Raw genomic sequence first — 22,516 nt, 5'->3', positions numbered from 1 at the left:
TATCCTCTCTCACCATTGTGCGCATGGGAAAGGCACTCAACTAAAGGTCGAAGCTCCAGGAAGGCTGACCCTGCAATAAGTGAACCGAAGCTGCTGCATATAAAACATCTTCTCAGAGATGTAAACAAGGGCCGCAATTTAAGTGCGACACTGAACTTCTTTTTGAAAGCATGCGTGAGTGGAAAAACAGAATATCATAAGGGTTCAGATGGCAAACTACAGTGAAATTTAAGTGCTGATGGGGCACAGTTCAGTCTGCATGTAATGTGTTACTTTAATGCTGATTTTGCATTCATACAATGCTTTCAAATAGAAATAAACAAATGAGCATCTGCATGTAAAGTCATGGTTTCACCTGACTGCATTCGCGACAAGCTAACCTGAACTTACATGAATGTTCACTTAATCTTAATATGCATGTGTACAGTACACAATGACAAAAGCAATGTACTTATACAGGATCTCCAAGAACAAATGACGACCTACTCTTGGCTGATGCTCTAGGCTCATTTTAGTACAGTGGGCTGCACAGTCCAATTGACATTAATAAGAAGTCTAGACACAGCCAGAGCATGAGGACCGGAGAGAGGGGCAAGGGCAAAGCTGGGACAAAACATAGGAAGAGAGAGAGAGATTTTATTCATTTTTCATTCCTCTGAATAATTACAAATATTTTTGTCTTGCGTTCCACCAAAGCCACATCATTAAGACTCAAGTACTTCTTCATCAACAACAAATGTGACCAGATATATAAAGGTTATCATTTAGCATTATGATTCTAATATCAACTGATACAGTGGATGGAAAACTGGCTCCGAAAGTAACTTTTAATGAGGCACCTGAGATTTTTGACTTTCACAACTTTTTACAATTTTGATGGTAACTGTCTCTATCTGTCTGTCTGTATATAGATATAAAATGTATAAATATAAAAAAAGTAGTCTAAGCAACCCTAACTATATTTAACAGAAATAAATAAATAAATGTAATATATTTTGTGTTAAATATAATTATAATATAGTTCATAAGTTATCTAGACTATATAAATAAAATACAAAAACATATATAAACAAAGGAAATAGTAACTAAACAAACAACTAATTACATTTAACAGCAAGTGAATAAATATGGTGCTACATTTACAGTGTACAAGTTGTTCTATATTATCTATAGCAATTTGTACACTATACATTTAGCACCATATGCATTTATTTACTTACTTGCTGTTAAATATTAGTTGTTTAGATTACCATTAATTGTATACAAGTTCTATATCTTCTATATTCTATATACACACACACACACACAAATCTTTGTGAGCATTTAATTTATTTTTTATTTTTTATTGTATTTTATTAATGTCTGATGTTAAATATGTATATATAAACAACACACAAAATATGTAAATACAAAAGTTGTCTAACTAATTAAACATATTTAACAGAGATAAATAAGTAAATTAAATGCATTTTGCGTTCAATATTTACAATATAGAGAAGTTGTTTAGACTACTTTTATAGTGCATTTATTGTACTTTTATGGAGACCTTTAATAATCTTAAAAGCTTCAGTCAACATTCATTGTAATTGTATGAGCAGGTGTCTAGACAAAAGAGCCCAGTCTTCATAATTTGTCCTTTTGTGCTTCACAAAAAAAAAAAAAAAAAAAAAAAAGTCATAGGTTTGAAATGAAATGAGGGTGCGTAAATGATGATAGAAATATTATTTTAATGCCACAAAAATGGCACACTTCACCTTTATGTTTTATTCTATTGTGTATCTATAAGATAAGACTGAAAAGGCTTGTGAGGAGAATTTTCTCAGATTTCGCTAATGGAGGGGCCAGCAGGATTAATGACTGAGTGATGAAACTGTGAAAAGAAATGAGGCCAAGGAGGGAAGGAATGGTGGGAGTGGGTGAGAAAGAGAGAGAAGCGAGAGAAATGAGAGCGAGAGTGAAAGAGGGAGACAGATGGACAGGTGGGAGACAGCTCAATGAAACGAAGCAAGCAGGAAGAGGAGGAGGAAGGACACATCAAAGAGGACACAGAGAAATAGAGGAGTGGGAATGGCAGATGGGACGCGGTGACAAGGGAAAGTGTAAGAGAAAGAGAGATGGATGACAGGAGAACACACAGACTCACTCGAGGATCGAAGACACACAAGTTAAGTGTGACAAAACGTTTTCAATGGAAGCGAGGGGCGGATTTTGAAGGAGATCTGGAGGAAGGAGGGGACATGTGGACACAGGCACAAAGATGATGAATCAAGAGCGGTAAACAACAGCCAGGCAGTAAGACGAGGCAAGGAGACAGACGGATGGACAGACAGGGGGAAGCAGAGAGACAGGGAGTGTGCAGACACATTAAATAAGATAGTGAAAGGGCAGAGACTAAGATGGAGCGGGTCGATTAGAGAGCAGGCGGACACACAGAAATATGTAATAAATCAGCCTGCACTGTAACTAAGCTTGACTGAAATGTTTACGATATGCTGACATCATGGAAGAGAGTGTGAGCCAGTGATAAAGTCATTTAACTATGGCAGAAGGGATAAAAATGTAATTTTATACAATACGTCAATATTCAGGAGCTATATAATATAATTCAGAGAGAAATTGTATAAAACACAAGCGCAAAATAGCATATACAAAAAAAAAGAAAGAAATACATTAGTGATAAATTAAAAGGGATATCCAAGTAAATCATTTCTATAAAATTTGTTTTTATTTTATATACTGTACACCATTCAAAGGTTGGTCAGATGTTTTTGAAAGAACTCCCTTGTGCACCAATTATCAACCAAGGCTACATTTATAAGATAAGAAAATACAGTAAAACTGTAATATTTTGTAATTTAAAATAATTTCCTATTATATAATTTATTTCTGTGATGGCAAAACAGAATTTTCAGCAGCCATTACACAAGTCTTCAGTGTCACAATCAATGGATAAAATAATTACTTAAAAAAAATAAAAACCAAAATAATATAAAATGTTTATTTATTTACCACCTAATCATTTATTATTATCATTTTTAACACTTTAGAAGAACTGTAAAGTCACCAAAACACAAATATAAATATGACAATTAATTAGTAACCCAAAAATGCTAAACATTTACTGAAGGAGTATTCTGTGTCCTAGTATCCTAGATACTTCTTGGCTGCTTCACTTTTACCATCTAGTGCAACTCATCCATTTAACCTTAAATTAAATTAAAAGCTACAGTAAAGTAACTACAGATACATAAAATTACAAATGCTATTTCCTTGTGCAAATGTACCAGTTTGCAATATTCTTGATCTTTGAAACCACGATACTGTCACTGTTGAATTACTGTAAATGAATATCATGAGAACATTTGTTAGAACAATCAAATTAATGCGGTTTTAATTATACCAAGCACACAGAGTCAAATAATAGACTTGGCCGCAGGTACTTTATAATTATGACAGGAGCAACATATGGTTGATTACGCTTTCCAGAAGGCTCCTGTCTGAACCTGAAACTCCACACCAGATCCATCAGGAAGAGCCAATATCACCACCTGCCCTACTTTTTACCCTGAGCTCTTCCGGCAATTCTACCCCTGTGTGGAGACTCATAGTGAGAGAGTGATTGACAGCTGGGGTAACCATAGATACAGAGAGGATACTCTTTCAGCAACAGTGTACGGGACTTTGACTGACATACTGGGTAACTACAGAAACACTGAAATGTGTGGGTAGGGGGTCCTATGTAAATACATACTTGCATTGAAGAAGGAATTCAGAGTTATGTCTAAAAACCTGAATATCATAGAGACATGGTGAGTAGCTCTTAAGACTTGGGCAGTAAGAGACCACTCAGAATACCTTATTAACCACATGGCAACACTCAAAACACCATTTATCATGGCTACAGTTTTGCACAGGCAAGCCACACTTTGAAAATGTTCATAAAATGTAACTGTTTGGGCGTTTTTTGTTTGTTTTGTTTTTCTCTGGGAGGTCTTCTCATTTGCACAACTTCTAGGCATCTGAACTAGGCCGAAAGATTACTGCAGTGGAAGTCATCAATGGAAGGCTTTAAGGTTAATCTGATTTGAGATCAGTGGAGGGCAGGTGAAAGGTGAAGCATGCTGTGTTTATTTACAGGTCAGCTGATTGGCTTTGACTCAAACAATATTTTCCATCTACTGTGACATGACTGAAAAATGGGAAAGAAAACATGATGATGATGGTTACAAGAAGATTTCTTTCAAGGTTATTATGGAAAAATTGGGATGCAAATGATGCATGTTTATAAATATAAATAAATGTAAAATAAACAATCTGAAGCAAATATTTAAGATTACAAGAAACAAATTCCATCAAGTCACCTTTATTTATATAGTGCTTTATACAGACAGTCAAAGCATCTTCAAAATAATAAACTGGAAATAGCAGAATCAATCATGGAAACTCAGCTATGGATTCTGCTGTAAAGTAGCTCTAAGAAGACAATAGTGTATTTATTTATCTCAAGTCATTTCAATATTGGTTTAGTTCAGATCAATAAGAGTGTGATGTTCATCAATCAGCAATTAGCAGTTCTACAAAAGGCAGCAATGTCATTATTCAGCTCGAGTCAATTCAATGTCAGATTAATTCAGTGTTGATGTTGCAATAACTGAGTAATAATTAGGTACTAACACTGAATCTACCCCAAAACCTTACACTAACACATGTAGTAACCTTATATTAGCCAGTACTTTCTTAGGTAAGTACACTGTGGGTACAAGTAAGTGCACATACTGTAAAATAAAGTGCAACCACAACTTCAGTCAAGTTTGACCAAACATTTGGTGTGTAATGTGCAATATAAATAAATACATAAACATGCAGGTTTATAAACATAAACAAATGTAAATTAAATATAACTGTAGAGCTTTTGAAAACAAATCATTCAGTTATATGTATGTGTATGCATGTATGTATAAATAGCCGATGAAAAAAAAAACAATGAAAACTTAAAAAAAAATAAGCATACACTTTATTTTCTTGTGTAATGTGTATAACTGTATATAACACGGCGATTTTCAAACTAGAAATCCGCTCTGTTCTGCATTTTGCTCTAATGCTGGTGTTAATCTCTCTTTGTTGTAGTGCTTGGGTTGGATTATTAATAATGAGATCAGAATTCTGTCATTAGCTCAGGATTAATCTACAGTGCTATGCTACGTTAATGGGGTTTTCCTTTTCTCTTCTGGCCAAATTTGTTATTTTTTAACTTTGTACATTTTTGCGTTAGAATCACTTGTGCATTCCTAATCTCTAAGTCACTTTGGTTAAAAGCATCTGCTGAATTATTCAATGTAAAATGTTTTGTTTAGTGGAAATACATGATTCATGGAGATCCTGATTTAACTTGAGAAAAAAAAAGCAAGCATTTACATTCCTCTGATGGAGGTAATTTGCAGACAGCAGCCAGAATCTACACTAAAATGCCATTTTGAAATAAATATTTATTTTATGTTAATGTATGCATCTATACTTAATCATCTGGTAGACAATTTATCCAAAGCAATTTACAGTGTATTCAAGGTACAGTATACATTTTATCAGTTTGAATGGTTCCTGAGAAACTACCTTGCCGTCGCTATAGCTTCATGCTCAAAAGTTGAGCTACAGGAAATATGTACAGTGTACCACAGCTTCATATGTATGCTGTATGTTTTGGTAAACCACAACATCTGTACAGATTAAAACAGGACAAAGAGAGGTTTCACAAATCAAAAAAAAAATCTAATGGGGGTGGTTTCTAAATTTCTATTAATATAAACAAAAATTAAATAAGCATATCGCATATTACAGAGACGGGAAGAGGTATGAAAGCAGGCCGGAAGTGAACCTTTATCCCCATGAGCACAATAGTTTGCTCATGCCAACACAGCTTTGAAGCCTGAGGGCAAAGAAAAAAAAGCCACAGCAGCAAAACCACAACACCAAATTGACTTCTCTTCAGAGATCTCTTTACACTACTAAAACACTAATTAGTTTAATTAGTCCCTGTTTGTATCTGAATGCAGGCCCAGAGTTGTTTTGTTTTGCTGCATGTTTGTGGTGCATAGGCATGTGTATGGTGCTGTTTGTGTGTGTGCGTGCGTGCGTGCGTGCGTGTGTGTGTGTGTGTATATATATATATATATATATATATATATATATATATATATATATATATACATATACACATATGTATGTGTGTGTGTGTTTTGGCCTACAATGCAGAGTCTTTTACAGTCATTTATATACTGTACAAAAAAGCTGAAGCAGCAGCTGTAGGTTTATGTACTGATCCTGTGACAATGCACCCATTCATGGGCTTTCATACTTTCACATTGTTTATAATTACCCTGAGTAAATAATTCACACTCTATCTCATGGTCAGAAATTAAACTGGAAAGAAAAACTTTTGTTTTTGTGGAGCAGAGACTTTTTTCCCTATTAGATTCATTTATAACACACATATCATATCCTTTGAAAACCATGAAAAACAAATAATATCATCAATCACTCAGAATGCAAAGTCATCAATGTTTCAGACAGAGAGAGAGGTAGATGGATATCTGAATAAAATAAACTTTTCTATATCCAATAGTCTGTAGTTATTCATAAAAGGTTTCAAAATTTGATTTTGAACGGTCGCTTTCTTTAATGATGTCCTTACTGGCAAAACTGTCTGCCTCCATCATCTGTCTTTCTCCATCTCTCTCTCTAGTTTATCTGATAAATCTCTGCCTGTCTGCAGGCCTGATCCTCTCTTCTATGTCTGTTTTGGTCTCATCCGGTTTGTCCATTTGTCTACGTCCCACTGGAAAAAAAAAAAAACTATAGGGATCAGATAAAAGACAGACAGAAAATCAGAGTGAGAGATGGACAAATGGAGGCCAAAAGAGAGAGATGAAAAGAGATAAGCCTGTGTTCTTGGCAGCAGCGATTTGTAACGTGTCGAACTGCGGTTCTCATAGGACTGTTCTTGGACAGCAGGGAGTGTGCAAAGACAGAGATAAGGCAACAGAGACGAAAAGACTTAAAAGGAGAGACGGATGAAGCTGAAAAGCCGATATTTCCCATTTATTACTATGGAAACTGCCCAATCTGCCTCTTTTGAGAGTTAAAGATCACAGGGTCACTGGCACTGTAATTCCTGGTGCGGCACAAGAAGTGCCTACTCTGTGACTGCCAAGCATCAGGGATAGAGATGGAGAAATGTGAAAGTGAACGAATGACTTTCAGCCAAAACAACAAAAGAACAAATAATGGAAAAATAAGGGTAGAACAACTGCCTGAAGACTAAAAACTGCCAATTAAAAGGTTTATGCCAAAATCAGACATACATGTGGATAGTGGCATTATAGGTAATCAGATATAATAGTCAACAAAGTTTTGTTTTGGATTCAAGAACTGATTTGTAACAGGGTTCGGTTTGAGGTTTTGAACTGAAGGAGTCTGGAAAAACATGGAAAAAATTAGAGACCTAAAACAACACACTTTCAGAATTCAAGCATAAGTGGTTCTACTTTTGTCTACACAAATGTTCCATCTGTTTTACTGTCATTTATTGATATTGTCAGTTCCCCTGGCTATAAAGACAATGGCTAGTTTCAAATTCTCAAACTGAAACAAAAATTTCACATTTAACTCATTTAACAACAACCTGTTCCCTCCATCTGCTCACTTTAAAAGGAATATTCCAGGAGAAAATGCAACTATTCTGAGGCCTGCTGTTGATTACCACAGAAAATAATTTCAACTCACCCTTCATGTGTTTACATAAACAGAAATTTGGTTTACAGTAATGCACTTATAATGGAAAATGGGCAAACAGGCCAGGTGGGTTCAAAAGAGAAATGCGCAGCTCATGCTTTTGTCAAAGCACTTAGATTAATATTTTCAGTAAAATAATGCTTGTTATTTAATCATTGCTTTAGCTTGATATAAAATTTTTTTTAATATCTCACAATGCTCTATACCTTTAGCAACATTCAGAATATTTAAGATAAAATGAAAAAAATGCACAAACTTGTGTAGGTAGATAAAAACAAGGAAAACACAATTTTGTGGGGAAAAAATCCATCACAATAATGTGCATTTTGTTTCATGCACATATCCAGAAAATCTATCTCAGCCGAAGTACATACATTTTTATTTGAGTTTTTGAGCATTTCTGTTCACACCGAAATGTTATGTGATACAAAACACTTTTTTGACCAAAAAAACTGTGTTAGGATATTTGACTGATAGTTTCATATTTTCTAAATTTCCATACAAGGCAATAATATCATGAATTCTTTTCTTCACGGTAATCATGTAGTGAAATTTTGATATCACATCATTATCAAGGTCAAACGGGGTGATCAGCAATTTTTTTCTTTGCCTCGTGCAGTACATTGTAAGTTCATTACTGTACAGACAATGTTAGCAAATTTTTACAAATCCACAGCATGCCAAAATCCTGTCGATAAGATTTCAATTGTTTTTAACCTGAAATATTATTTTTCAAATGCTCTAATATCTGCCTCTAGTTGTCCACTTTTGTTTCCTCTCATTTCCCCTCTTACTGCTACTCAGAGAAGCAATTAGAAATGTAATCCTGTTATAGAAACTTCGTTTAGGAATCACCTCTCTCATAGCATGCCTCTTTTGCACTACCTAAACACACAACTGTCAAGGGACCAAAAGCTGTTTTTATCTGCGGAAGGAGGAATGAAAATAAGAATTTACAGTAGGAAATTAGTGCATGGAGAATCTCTCTGTCTGTTCTTATTCACAGGACAACTCTTTTGATGGAGTGCAGATGGGTGAAACTCGGCGGAACCCTTAAGTGTTTCTTGTCATTCTTCCAAAGTGAAATATCACATTCCCACAGACACTGGCGAGAGACACACGCCAGGCCGTGCTTAAAAGAGAGGAACAAGAACATGAGTGCATGTTGGGTAGACCTCAGCTGACAGAGTTGTGACCACACCCCAGACTACAAAACCGCTTTCTGCATGTCAATGAACACTGAGGTGGATTGTGTCAGGCCCATCGGTTGCCATGGTAGCCCAACTGCGCGCCAGTGATTTCCATGGTGAGTTGGAGTGAAATCATGGCAATTCAGAATCCAAGATTGCATTCTTGCTGGCCTGCCCTTTATTTTCTTGGACTCGCTCTCCTAGCTTAACTGCCTGAAAGACTGAACAATGCCTGCTCTAGACACAACAATCAGTTTAAATTGGTAAATGAAGCACCAGCATCAACTTCATACATTTATAACAGAAGTCAATGGAGCATGACATTGCACGGCACAAATGTTCAGAAAATAAACAGTTCCACATGTAAAAATTACAAATGTTAACATGGATTATAGAATTGTGATATTATTGTATCCAGTAGGTATAGCAGAATTGTGAATTCTAGAATTGTATCCAATTTTCCATTCAAAACCATGTGAAGCCTATAAAACCTGCCACTTTTACATGCAATATACATGCAGGAGATAATATAATATAAATAATATAATATACTTTAATACTTTTATTTAATAATGACACATTATATTAATCAAAAGTGACAGAAGAAAGATTTCCATTTCAAATAAATGCTGTTCTTTCGAATTTTCTTTTCTTCAAAGATTTCTGAAAAAAAGTTTGAATAAGCAGCAATAGGAAATAACAATGAAAAACACCAAATCAGCATATTAGAATGATTTCTGAAGGATCATGTGACACTGAAGACTGGAGTAATGATGCTGATAATTCAGCTTTGCCATCATAGGAATAAACTACATATACAATATCAAAATAGAAAAAAGTTATTTTAAATTGTTATGATATTTCACAATATTTCTGTTTTTACTGCATTTTAATCAAATAAACACAAGAATACACTTTTATACTTTACACCTTTAAACTTTTAAACAGAAAAAGCAACAATTTTTTTGCTGAATTCTAGTTTGTCAAATCTTTTTCATACTTCAAAGACCACAAACACTGAACATTTGATGAACATTTCATCCAGTATTCTGAGAACACTTGTCTCTAGGGTCTCAGTCTTCCGAGATTCTTGCCTGTGCCTTGTGTGCCAGGCCCGGGGAGGGCTGGGAAACCTCTATGACAAACTGCAGCCTGGAATAACAGAGTAAATTTCACCCTGACAGGGTGAGAACTTCACCCAAGATGAGCATACACAACAATACAAAGAACCTGAGCAGATACTTACCCTTTACGAGTCATATCATCCCTCATTTATTTACCATGCATCACCAAAGACGGCGTGTTTGTGAGCATGTCTCTATGTGTTAGCCCCAGACATCTAACACTACACCCCACCCACCCCACCCCCACAACCAGAGATCACTTCCCTATGGGCTGTGGTCTACCAAGGGAGCAGTTCTAATTTGGCTCCTCTCAGTTGAGTGGCCACATGCTGAGCTCCACCCTGAAATAAAAAGTGTTCTAGTGATGAAATTACCAACCAGTTCAACACTGCTCCATCTCATTCACATGCTTATATTTTCATGCTATCATGTGATCTTTTGTACTGTACTTCCTGTCTACGCCTTAGCACCCATCGCATGGCTTTCCCTTGTCACTGCTTTTTCAGAGTCACACTCTGATATCTGTAGTACCTCTGCCTTTCCTCCATCCCCTGAAGTCGCTTTTTTGAATACCGTTGTCACCGTAATGGGCACATACACTACAGTGCCAATATCAGATGTACTTCTGATGTAGATGATCACAAGTAAAAGCGTGCACCAGACAAGAACAACATCAGCTGTGGGTTGGGTGTTACTAAACAGGAAGCTATACACAGAAAGTTCCTTTAGCTATCATACTCCTTTACCTCAGAAATTCTCTCACTCACACTTTCAGTATCACTCCTGACTTCTTTGCATTCCAGCTGTCTCCACACCAACGGGTGATGATAACCGTAAAATGCTATTTGAAGGCTGCCACAACAACCAATGGGCAGCTAGATTAAAAGTTTAGGAAATGATGTTTGAACCTTATAAGTCTTTCAGTCAGCTTTTGGCAATTTGTCTAAAAAGAAAATTAGTTTGCCCTTTCCTCACAAGCTTCAAAGCAAAATTGCTGTCCAGTTTTCACCTGGCACTGAAAAGCAAGAAAATGTTAAGAAAAAACAATTTTAATGAGGAGCAGTCACTGGAGGTACTACTAGGAAACTGAGCCAAATTCTATAAAATATGCACAGGAAAAGGGCTATGAAAATGTCAAAATTTGCATCCTCTGATAAAAGAATGTGTATACTTCCCCACTGACACACAGACAGTCATAAAACAACTTTAGTGGTTGCTGTACCCATCTAGATTTCCAAGCAGATTTGGATTATAAACCAACTTCATACAGACACACACACTAGGCCTCTGATCACAAATGAGGCCCCAGAGGCTTTGATGAGCGCTCGTGTAAGATTGGAAGGATAACGGCAATCAGAGGATTGTGGCACCAGTAGCCGAGTGACACTAGAGGACAGAGGTCCCAGTCTGCCTTCAGGACACCGACAAACACTCGTACACAGGCCCACTTAACCACAAAGTCAGTCACACAGTGTCATAGCAGCTACATTGTTATTGCTCTTGACCAGCAGCCAGTGACGCATTCTAAACAATCACTGTCCAGAGCAGAGTGCAACGCTGCAGAACAAAGTTTACTGTGATCAAAAAGATCAAAAAGCATGTCATATTACCAAACTGGTAAACAAAAAGAATAATGGATCCTAGAAAAGGGCCTGGGGGTTTCTTTAGAACACGTAGAATTTGGATTTTGGTTCAGTTGTGCTTCGATAAAAATAACATTCAGCAATTTCCAAAAAAGTCTGAATTTACTCACACTGAAATTTGAAAGCTTTAATCATTTCCTCATTCATTTTGATAACATTGAAAAGTACAACTGGTACATTCTTCAAAACCTCTCCCTTTGTGTTCTAGAAGAAATTCATACAGGTTTGGAACAACAAGAGGGGAAGTGATGACAGTTTTAATTTTTTAATGAACTAATCTTTAATAAGCAAGATTAGATATTGTTTTGTTTGCATGAGAACACTGAGGGGAGAGGGACAGCTAAAGAGACCTGAGTGGGAAACGAAGTAAAGTGGGACAGAGAATGACAGAGAATGGCAAAGTAGAAAGAAAAGGAAGTGTATCTTAAATTACAGCAAATATGGCAAAATGTAAGGTAGAGATTGTGTGGAACATTGTATTGGATATACTATACTAAGCTGTAGTCAGACAGCACTGATTAAATGGAAAGTGCTCATGAGGCTAAAAAAACAAGCAAGGTGTTCCCCAGGGCTCTGTGCACGGGCTTCCCCAAGTTTGTTTTTCTGCTCAACCTAAAGCTCACTGTCAATGCTCACTAAATTTGAGTGGTTTCCTATTTCCTCATGAAAATCATACCAAAACACAACGTACATATAAACTACTTGAGTAACTGTACTTCTTTAATATATCTAAGATACATTTCTGTTAATTTCTTTTTATTACAGAATCTGAATATCTGAATAACTGTACTCTTTAATTTCTTTCACAATGTCATTTAGATCTTCAAAGTACAAATAACAATTCACAGGTCTACATGACTTAATTTTTTCAACTTTACTGAAATAATCTAATCCAATTAATAACAGGTTACTTTTCAAAATAATAAAAAAAATACTTTACAATATATAATTGCATATATAATTAAACTTACATCAAAAACTAAATCTACACTCTAGAAGTTCTTGAAAATCTTTGATTTCTAGAGCTAACAAAAATGTATTCATTTTAAATAATTAAGTACAAATAAATTAAACATTTTGTACTCACTTGTGTAGCTATGTTTTTGACTGGATACTCTGACCTATACGGAGTAAAATTTTGACACATTACTCATATTCCTAATTAACACCCCTTCCACTGTCCACATACAATGAAATGTACGTAGGCCTACGATTTCTCTTAATCAACCATGAGAGCACAAGTACATTTCAAACAAGCAAGTCATTAAGTGGTTATTATCCAGACTGTCAAGAATTGCAAATGCTTAACCATGTTAGCAGTTCAAGAAGGCATGTATAGCAAATTAATCTGGGAAAATTAATCTAGGTCATTCCCTCGCCAAGAACAGCCAGAACACAAATCAGTTATTTTTACCATCATCTCGGTCAAGAACATACAGGCATATGCGGACAGGTTAGGTCATTGCCTGCTCAGGGATGCTGTATGTTCAGCTCCATTTGCTTATTACACTGATGTGCAGTGCTCTTGTACATGCATTACTGCACAGAGGGAGTTCTGTAAGTAACAGGCTGTATTAAATAGGTATAAGCTACAAGTTCTGTATCCATTTAAAAACAATGATGGCTCTGAACATTGTCTTGGAGGGCTGCACACTTTGGCTGAGGACAGGAAACATTACTCACATTCTGGATCTCAAACAAACAGAACCAAGAACCCGGGCTGGGATGAGTCACATGAACGCTGCCTCCTCTCTCCACTCTATCATCATCAGCTTCTTTGCCATCTGCCAATTACCCTATGCCACTTCCTGCTCACTGAACTAAGACAGCCTATTCGAGCACTGAAAGTACTGAACATGGTTATGGGCAGCACCCAACTACGGATTACAGTCTTGTGAGGAGTAGCAGCACAAGCTTCTCTGGAGCTTCTCTGGAGCTTCACTGTCGTAAATGCAAAATCTAATGTCTAAACGAGAAGAACTTGAACTGTAAATAAGAGAACATCACAAAAGACTCAAAGGTTTCAGTTACGGCCATGCAAAAACAATGAGCACAACCAACATTTTATATCACATTGCAACAACAGCCACTATCAAGTGCTGTGCTTTACAGAAACTCTACATGTGTGGTGTCTAATAGCTAGAAACCCCTTGCAGTCACTGGCTTGCTCCTTAATCCTTCTACCTAATAAAGCTGAAGCTAATTGGCTGACCTTCACTGCAGACCACTGATGTAGAGTCATTGCTGCATTACTCCGTAACACTAGATCAATGATTATCTAAAGCATTAGTAAACCCAAGACCCTAAGGGCATTTTTGTGTTTCGAACACGTCTGGCTATTAATCTGACCTCTTAACATGGCCTTTTCTTCAGTAATCATTATAAGCACTGAGAAAGTTCTTACTTGGTAAATATGGGTATTTCATTCATCTCTTTGAAGTCACTGTCTATGCTTTATTCTTGCAAAATGGAATTGTTTCAGGTCAACCTTTAGGCCACAATGGCCTTGCTGTTTACATACTGTAACAACCATTCTGTGGAAAACGGCCTCTGGCTCTTTTCATTTCACTGAACTTTGTGTTAACGTGAACTAAAATGCTTCCATCCTTGAAAAGCAGTCCAAAAGTCTGTGGTTATGTTACTTAATGACTAGTTTAGTGACATACAAAATCATACCTGAAATGAAAAAAAAACCTGTTTTTGACCCTATGTGGATGAGAGACATTATTAATTATGAAGGTCTAAAAGAACATCAACTTACGGCAAGATCACAATTCCACTAAAGGCACAAAAGCTTTTCTCTTGATTACAGATCTACTTTCAGGTGATTTCACAGGTGAGGATGTGTGAATCCAGCAAGTAATCTCAAGGATTCAAGGTACAACAAAAAGATCTGTAATGCAGAATTGTACTTATTTATGTATATGATGTACTGAACATAATTTCAATTCATAAGGAATGTGAGTAACAGAATCCTGAAGTGATAGTTGCATCAAGGTTTCCAAACCAGGCTGCGAAAGTTCTAAACCCTAAATGGGACACGGGTCTGAAAACAATGCAAATAATAAAATGTGAATTATCATATTATTCACAGCATTTTTTAAAAAGAGAAGAGAAAAAGTTGATAGGCTATCAAATCCAGTATGTTAAATCAAACTTTTACTTTGTGTTTACCAGAATCTGACCAGATGTTAATATGGACAGCCACACTCAATCTCTAAGGATAATTTTAAAATGTTTTATTGACACTTATAGTAGCATGTTGGCTGGCCACATCTGATCTGGGTCCTAAAGAAAACCAGTGGAAGGACTGCTACACCCTGATATCCAGACTGGTAGCTAAAAAGGTTGTCGGTAAAACAAAAGTACCACAACTGTGACCTTGATCACGTCACAAACCCTCAGGCATGTCCGAGAGAAATGAATACAGGTGTCATAACCTGTATAACTGCAAGGACACAGGCTGTTGTTTACTTGGTGAGGGGTCTATCGCACACTATTCCATGATCAGAATTACTGTTATACTTTCGTTTGAAACGACGAGATCGAGTACGAATTATATTACCAAACTCTTAACAACTCACAGGTGTGTTTCTGCTATTACCTTAATGATGCTGCTCCTCCTCGGCGCCGCTTTCACCGACTCCAGGAGAGCCGTCTCATCGCGCTCCACCAGCGGCACGCTGAGTCCACTCCGCCGGCCTGATCGAATCGCTCTCGGTGGGATGAAGTCCGGAGCTCCATCCCCGCACACCCCGTCCTCGTAAGACTCCGACATCTCCAAGATTAGTTGGTCGGGAAATCAGTATTATTTTACTCTGTATTTGGACCCAAGAACATCCACATCCAACTCTTGATATGGGTCTGTGGGTAGCTCCGGTAGTCCAATTTAACTTAATTGCGCAGGCTGTACGGCAGATTGAGAATGGATCTCGTTGCTTGAGCCCATCCTAAAGCGACTTTTGCCAGTCACACAGCTCGAAGAACAAATTATATGTATAATAACTGGCTCATGAATCATTCTCTTGCGCAAGAGGACACTTGCATCAACGCGCAACAAGTTAAAAAGCACCGCCTGTTCCTAACTTCTATCATAGATCCAGTGCGCGTCAAACAATCTGTATCTAACACGTGCAAAAAATGCACATTTGTTCACAGATATGCAAGAGAGCGGAGAGATTGCGGGTCACCAAATAATATCAAGCATCAACACAACCCCAAATGTGCGCGTTCTGTGTCAGCATGATGAAAAAGAAACGCCGGAGTACTGGTTATGGATGTTGTTCGCCACATCTCACTGTGTGTTCTGTGTTGTTTGGTTAGTCAAGAATGAGAAACGCCACTAATACTGGCACAACCTCTTAGATCCGCTAAACCCGCCCCTCGCGTCCGTAAGCTCGTGATTGACGGGCGTCGTGACCAATCAGACATTCCCAATTTTCCTAAACTCCAATCGCTCATCTTTCAAAGAGGAGGAGCCAGTGCGTATGATCCTCAGGAATGTTACTCATTTGAGTTTACCAGATGTTTGGGAGAAAAGAAGGTTGGGGTATCACTTTTCCGAAGCAGCTATTTTGGGGATGAAATATTTACGATTTGGTGTTGTGTATCAAAGGATATATCTCACTATTTTAGTAGGCAGCGTTCAAAATGTGATAATTATCTTCAGTTGACAGTCATTGAATTAACACGTTCTTTTGTTTATGGCATTTGATTTTAAAGTGCAACAAAAATTGGAAATTTGCCTATACAACAAACAATGCAGCAAGAAATAAATATGACTAAACAGCAGGGTTATTATATTTAACTTAAACCATAATAACATCTATTGCTTGAAATAAAATTAACTTTTACTTAAAAAAATATTAAAAACTTAAACTTGTTTTATTTCAGCTAGGCAACTTTTCTCATTTTCATTATCTTGTAGAAAAATAACTAAAACTGAATTAAAATAACCATTACTTCATAGATTTTGTTATGTATAAAGTATTTTTAAAGGTTGATTTTGTTATTATAAATAATTTTTTTCTTACGTTTTTTTTATTTTAATATTTGTCAGTTACAGTACCTGACAAAATAAGTGTCTTTCAAAGGCCTTCATAGCAGCTATAGCAGGTTTTGCTATGAATATTCTCCACTATTAGATAATGCCTATTTGTTGAAGACCACACTGACATGAGGCCTTTAACACTTCAATGATGAATGTAATCCTAAATGACATCTGGACCGTCCTCTGTGTGCCTGATGTGACAAAGGCATGAGAATATGGTTCATAAAACTCACACAGAAATGCAGAGTAAAAAAAACATTGTAAAAAACCTTGGGATGAGCCAACTGATGAGAGCTTGCTTGAGATCCAAGTCCTCTGTGAAAAGCAGACAGAAGCTGAGGGTCATTAGCATAGGGCTAAGAACTCTAACACCTTTCTGCAGCTTTTCCGCTCACGTCTGGTTGTCATGGTTAAACTAAACCCTCTCTGTGAGAAGAGTGTCATTAAAAGAGCTTTAATATACACTTTAAGACTGATTAGTGTTTTAACATCATACTTTACTATGCCACACCTTAAATGTTTCGCACACTGGGTAGCAAGGGAGGGTTATGAAATGGAAACTTTGGACAAGAAATACTAGAGTTTAAAAACGGGGCTTGTTTTAGTCAGCCCATTCAGCCAAAAGTAGACAGTTGGTGTAAGATGTTGAATGTGTGTGTGTCTAAAGTTCATGAGGCAAAGAGGTCTGAAAACTAAATCTTCTCAAAGCAAAGCAAGTTCACACGCAACTTAATATTTGCCACATTATGTATGTCACCTATCAGAAAGTGTGTTAGTGTCCTCTAATATTAATTATTGAAACATATGTGTGGTATTTCTTTTATATATATATATAGCTAGATAATGTTCAATGTCTGTTTTTCTGTAATTTGTTCACATTTTAGAACCAGGTTAACACCTAACACAGCAAAATTATATGATTGAGGTTAGATTTGAGTCCACTATAATAACGAAAATGTATGTGCACGCGTATCTTGAAATATTCCAAAAACATACAGCAATATTCACGGAAGTGTGCGATCATAAATAGTTTTTCACTAAGAACTAACCCTTATGTGTGTAACGCCCTCAAGTGTATAACGTGAATTATTACAACGATTTAAGAACCTTAGCATTAAAAAAAAATTAACAGTTTACTTTGAAAATATGGCACATCTTGTATGCTTTTGTGTTAGGATCCCCATATAAATCGTTTCCTGGTAGCCTTGTCTTGTAAACTTCGTTTAAATATGTCAGTGTTTGTAGAGTTTGTTATTGCTGGAGAGCCAAAGCGAGTGTGAAGGGTGACAGATGTGTGTCAGGGTCGTGTTGCTCTTATCTCTGTGTCCTTCACTCCTCAGCTCTGCTTCGGTGTGGAACGTGATAACAGCAGGCGCAGGTGCAGCCTATCTCAATTCTTTATTGCTTCAATTGTATTACAAAAAGTCAGAATCAAAATGTTCACTATGTGTTAATGAGAGGTTTTGAACGAAAGCTGTCTATGCACTACACAAAAAGCTTTAAGAAGGTTGAAAGTAGTTTGAAGTCAACATAATCTAGTTTCTATCAGTGCGGTTTATTTCTTATCTCTGTGCTGTTTAAGGTATTGCTCTGTCATTTCGATCTGCACTTTACATCTCCTCACATTCAAAACGGAAATGCTTTTCTCGTGTTGGATCATACGCTCTCAAGAGCTTCACGGAAAATAGTAAAAAGAGTAGGAGCAGCTGGTCACGAACTCATTTTCACTATAGAAGGAAGATGCTACAAACCTTAAAGAAACCAGAATTTGCATTATTTTCAGTCATAACAGTCATGTTTAACTTATGTATTTCCTCTAGTTTTGTATGGTGAACAAATTTAGCTTAGGCCTACCACTTTAACTGAACAGATGTTTCTAGTGCTACAGTCTTCATTTAAACCGGTTTTAAGACACTTTAGTAAATTTCCATCCCTGCTTTACATTGTATAATAAAATGACTGATGGTTTGGGAAGGAAAAATGACTATTACATCGCATTCTTTAATAAAGCAGCTATTTAAATATTACTAATTTGTTTTTAATAATTATAGAATAAAAATGAAATAAAATGGTAAGTTATGGGCACATTTTCACAAGAGGGAATATGTTAAAACAGAATTTGCATAATATTTTAGCTGTACTATTCAGTCAGTTTATTACCTACAGACAATGACAATATCTGGATTTCTGGATTTTACACAGTATATTTTGATACATTTTATAATATCGATATTTAGATATTGGTCGATATTCAGTTTAATTCTTTATCACAGTTAGAGGCAAAAGATCCACACCAAATTCTATTACACAATGAGATGAGTGAAAATTCTATCAGACATGATTGTTACTTTTTTTCTATTGAATCTACATAGTGACATGAAATTAAATTGGAATTTTAATTTGTAATGCTAAACATTTTTAAAATCACTATTCAATACAGGATTATTGTATGAGTTGAACGCTAGATAGCGCTGTGTCACATGTATTGGAGAAGAGACGTGAAGCAATCATTTGCAAAACTGAATTCGCTCATTCATGAGGCAGTTTAATGGCCATTATGTTTCCTTAAGAAGTCCAGTTTTCAATTTCTATTTTCTGAATGATAAATCAGAGCTGAGCAATCTTAATATAATCTTTTTTTTTTTTGTAATTTTTTTGGCAGATTTTTTCTCAATAGAATGATCAATAGTTAGAGAGAATGGGGGAGTTTAACATTTTGTCTTTTTCAAAAAAGTACTTTACATCCACCTGAGTAGGGTGGTTGCCATGTCTGATATAGTGATTTTAATCCTGTATCTCATTTCTGATTGGTTACAATTAGCATTTTGTAACAACACTACTCAGTCTCCCCTATATTATGTAGTTCAATGCCTTTTAATTTCCTCATAAAATGGAATAAGATACCATTCATTCACTAAATCAAGTACAAAGAAATGCCAATTAATTTATATATAACTAATAAGTGGCAGAAAGAATGGGATGGAAATAAAAATAATAAGCTGTATGAAATAAACCCTAGTATAAAAAGAAGTAGCTTCTATAATTTTAAATCAAGACATGATCAAGTTGTCTTTACTAGGTCTAGACTGGGGCATTCAAGACTTACCCATGAGTTTTTATAAAGAGGATAAGTTCCTCCTTTATGTCTTTCATGTAAAGTTCCTTTGACTATTAAGCATATTTTGTTGAATTGTAATTTTTATGATGCTGCTAGAAAACGCTTTTATTCAGAAACATGCTTGCATGGAATATTTGAAAATGTACCACCTAAATGTATTTTAGATTTTCTATCTTATGTTAAGTTGAAATGTTTTATTTAATGTAAATCTTATGGATGATACTGAACTTTTTTGCCATGTAAATAGCCATGATGCTAACATGGCGTAAAAAACTTAATAAACAAACAAACAAACAAAGAAATACCAGTTTAAAATAAATGTTGAAATCAATCCATCCATCATAGTTTCCAAACTACGTCATATGCCTTCTTTGGGGGTCTTCTTGCTGTTAGGTGACATTGCTTCCCATTGTGTCACTCTAACATTGAAAATGATTGTAAAAAGTTACATTTGATTTTCACCAGAAATGATCTCACTGGAGCTCAGGCAAAGATGACTAGGTTGCGTAGAGTCAGGATTATGTGTCAGAGCGACTGATGTAGGCCAGTTTAATCTCACAGGAACAGAGGTGGGATTATAACGTGGAGTGATGTGTTTCAGTCTGTATTTTGGGATGAAAATATGGAGACAGATGAGAAATGAATAGTTAGTGTAATTTTTGGAAATACTAGTTTGAAAATAAATAATTAGTGTTTTAAATTTGCATTTAGTTTTGTGTCAGTTTGACTACCTACTGTTTCCTTCCTACGCTGTCTGTTTAAAGAAGGCATGGGTTTCCTTCCCGGTGTCCTCTGGGTGTGGTCTCAGAATGACAGTGGTTTCCGGTCTAGGACCCAGACTTGGTTTTCAGTGTTATTTCTGAGCACTGACTAAGAGGCACACAGATGTGTGGCATACTGTCGAGATTGAAACTGAGACTGGCATGATATATACAACTAGATAAAAAGGTTTGTCAAGAAAAACATTGAAGTTGGCTTGAGAAAACTAGTAGGTAGCTAGGTAGCTAGGTAGCTAGGTAGATAGATAGATAGATAGATAGATAGATAGATAGATAGATAGATAGATAGATAGATAGATAGATAGATAGATAGATAGATAGATGGCTAAGGACTCAGCTGCTCGGATTGAGTTGGGCAGGTCATTCCACCAGGAGGGAACATTTAATTTAAAAGTCAGTGAAAGTGACTGTGTGCCTCTTTGGGATGGTACAATAAAGCGACATTCACTTGCAGAACACAAGCTTCTAGAGGCTACATAAGTCTGTAGTAATGAATTTAGGTAAAGGGGTGCAGAGCCAGTGGTGGTTTTGTAGGCAAACAAAACATTACAAATTACATTACACATCACATCAGAAATCTATTACTTTCTTACTTTTACTCAAGTAATTCAAAGATTATTTGAGTACAAGAACATTTTTAATGTTCAACTTAACATTAACAAAATTAACAACTTTTAATTTATGAAATGTAGTGCAGTAAAAAGTATGAAAAAACACTGATAAACTACAGATACTTTTTACATTTATTTGAGTAAAGTAAACATACTTCACTACTGTCAACCTCTGTAAGAAAGGTTATCAAATACTATCCATATCATTCCAACTTTGGATTTTGCTCTTATAATCCATAAATGGATCAGATGTCTGTTGTGTTAAAGGGCAACCCAAGGCCACATAATCTAAAAAGAATGACAGGAAATTTGACACAAAGATGTTTTCAAAGAATCAATTTTGAAAACTATGGAAACTGATCCCTAATCATAACTATTGTGTTCTGAACAGTAAGAGCCAAAACAATAAAGCGACACAAAAAGCCACTAAAATGAGCTGCTTTCAAATATATGCCGCTTTGTGGCTGGTTAATGAGACTGTTGTTCAGCATGGTGCTCATGGCCAGCAGGTGGGCATTGTTTTCAGCTGTAAGTTTGACAGGTGGTACAGTAGAAAGCTGCTTTGGTAGTTTCATGTTTAGTTTTTTTTTTGTTCCGTTTTAGCCTGGGTGAAGTCTGACTCACACACAACTGTGTAAAAATAGAGCCACATAATACACACACTGATTTGAGTTGTGTCTCTTAGCTTTCCTCTGCTCCCCCCACCTTCCTTCCTTCTCTCTCTTTTGTTATGTTTTATTACCAGAATGCTCTTATTTTCTTTTGTAAGAGAAAAGGTAGCCTACTATCTTTTGTTTTTCAGCAACAGTGGCGCATGTCTGTTTGCGCTTTAGCCATGTGCTACTTCTAAAATGCACAAACAAGATCCAGATGGCCTCTAAATGCCTCCCTCAACATTAGGCCAATATTACAGCTGCCTACTTACAGTGAGGCCCACATGTGATACTACATGTCACTCCCACAAGTCTTCAAATAGGTAACTGAAATCATGAAAGTCATAATCATATAATAACTCCTCAAAGAAACACATCTGATCACTGGCTGTGTTGCCGGTTTAAGGAAGGTATAGCATGACAGCTCTCAAATGGATAGAATGGGTTAAATTAATGGCCAAGTGTTTAGTAAATTAGATATTTTAGACATTAATCTTAAAAAAAAAATACACTCTTGCTCTTGATCATACATATAATTTTCTACTCCGCTCCTTACGTTT

General features: G+C 36.2%; 1 protein-coding gene across 1 annotated transcript in view; it reads right to left on the bottom strand.

Moving 5' to 3' along the window:
* The window catches only part of LOC109065598 (inactive phospholipase C-like protein 1), a 65,300-nt gene extending 49,202 nt beyond the window's left edge, over positions 1-16,098 (bottom strand). The window contains exon 1 of the mRNA XM_042731460.1: positions 15,349-16,098. Within this exon, the coding sequence (XP_042587394.1) occupies positions 15,349-15,523 (175 nt within the window). The 5' untranslated portion in view covers positions 15,524-16,098. The remainder of the gene's footprint in view (positions 1-15,348) is intronic.
* Positions 16,099-22,516: the final 6,418 nt, after the last annotated feature.

Source organism: Cyprinus carpio, chromosome B9, assembly GCF_018340385.1.
Source record: "Cyprinus carpio isolate SPL01 chromosome B9, ASM1834038v1, whole genome shotgun sequence".
NCBI lineage: Eukaryota > Metazoa > Chordata > Actinopteri > Cypriniformes > Cyprinidae > Cyprinus > Cyprinus carpio.
This window is presented reverse-complemented; position numbering and strand designations above follow the sequence as displayed.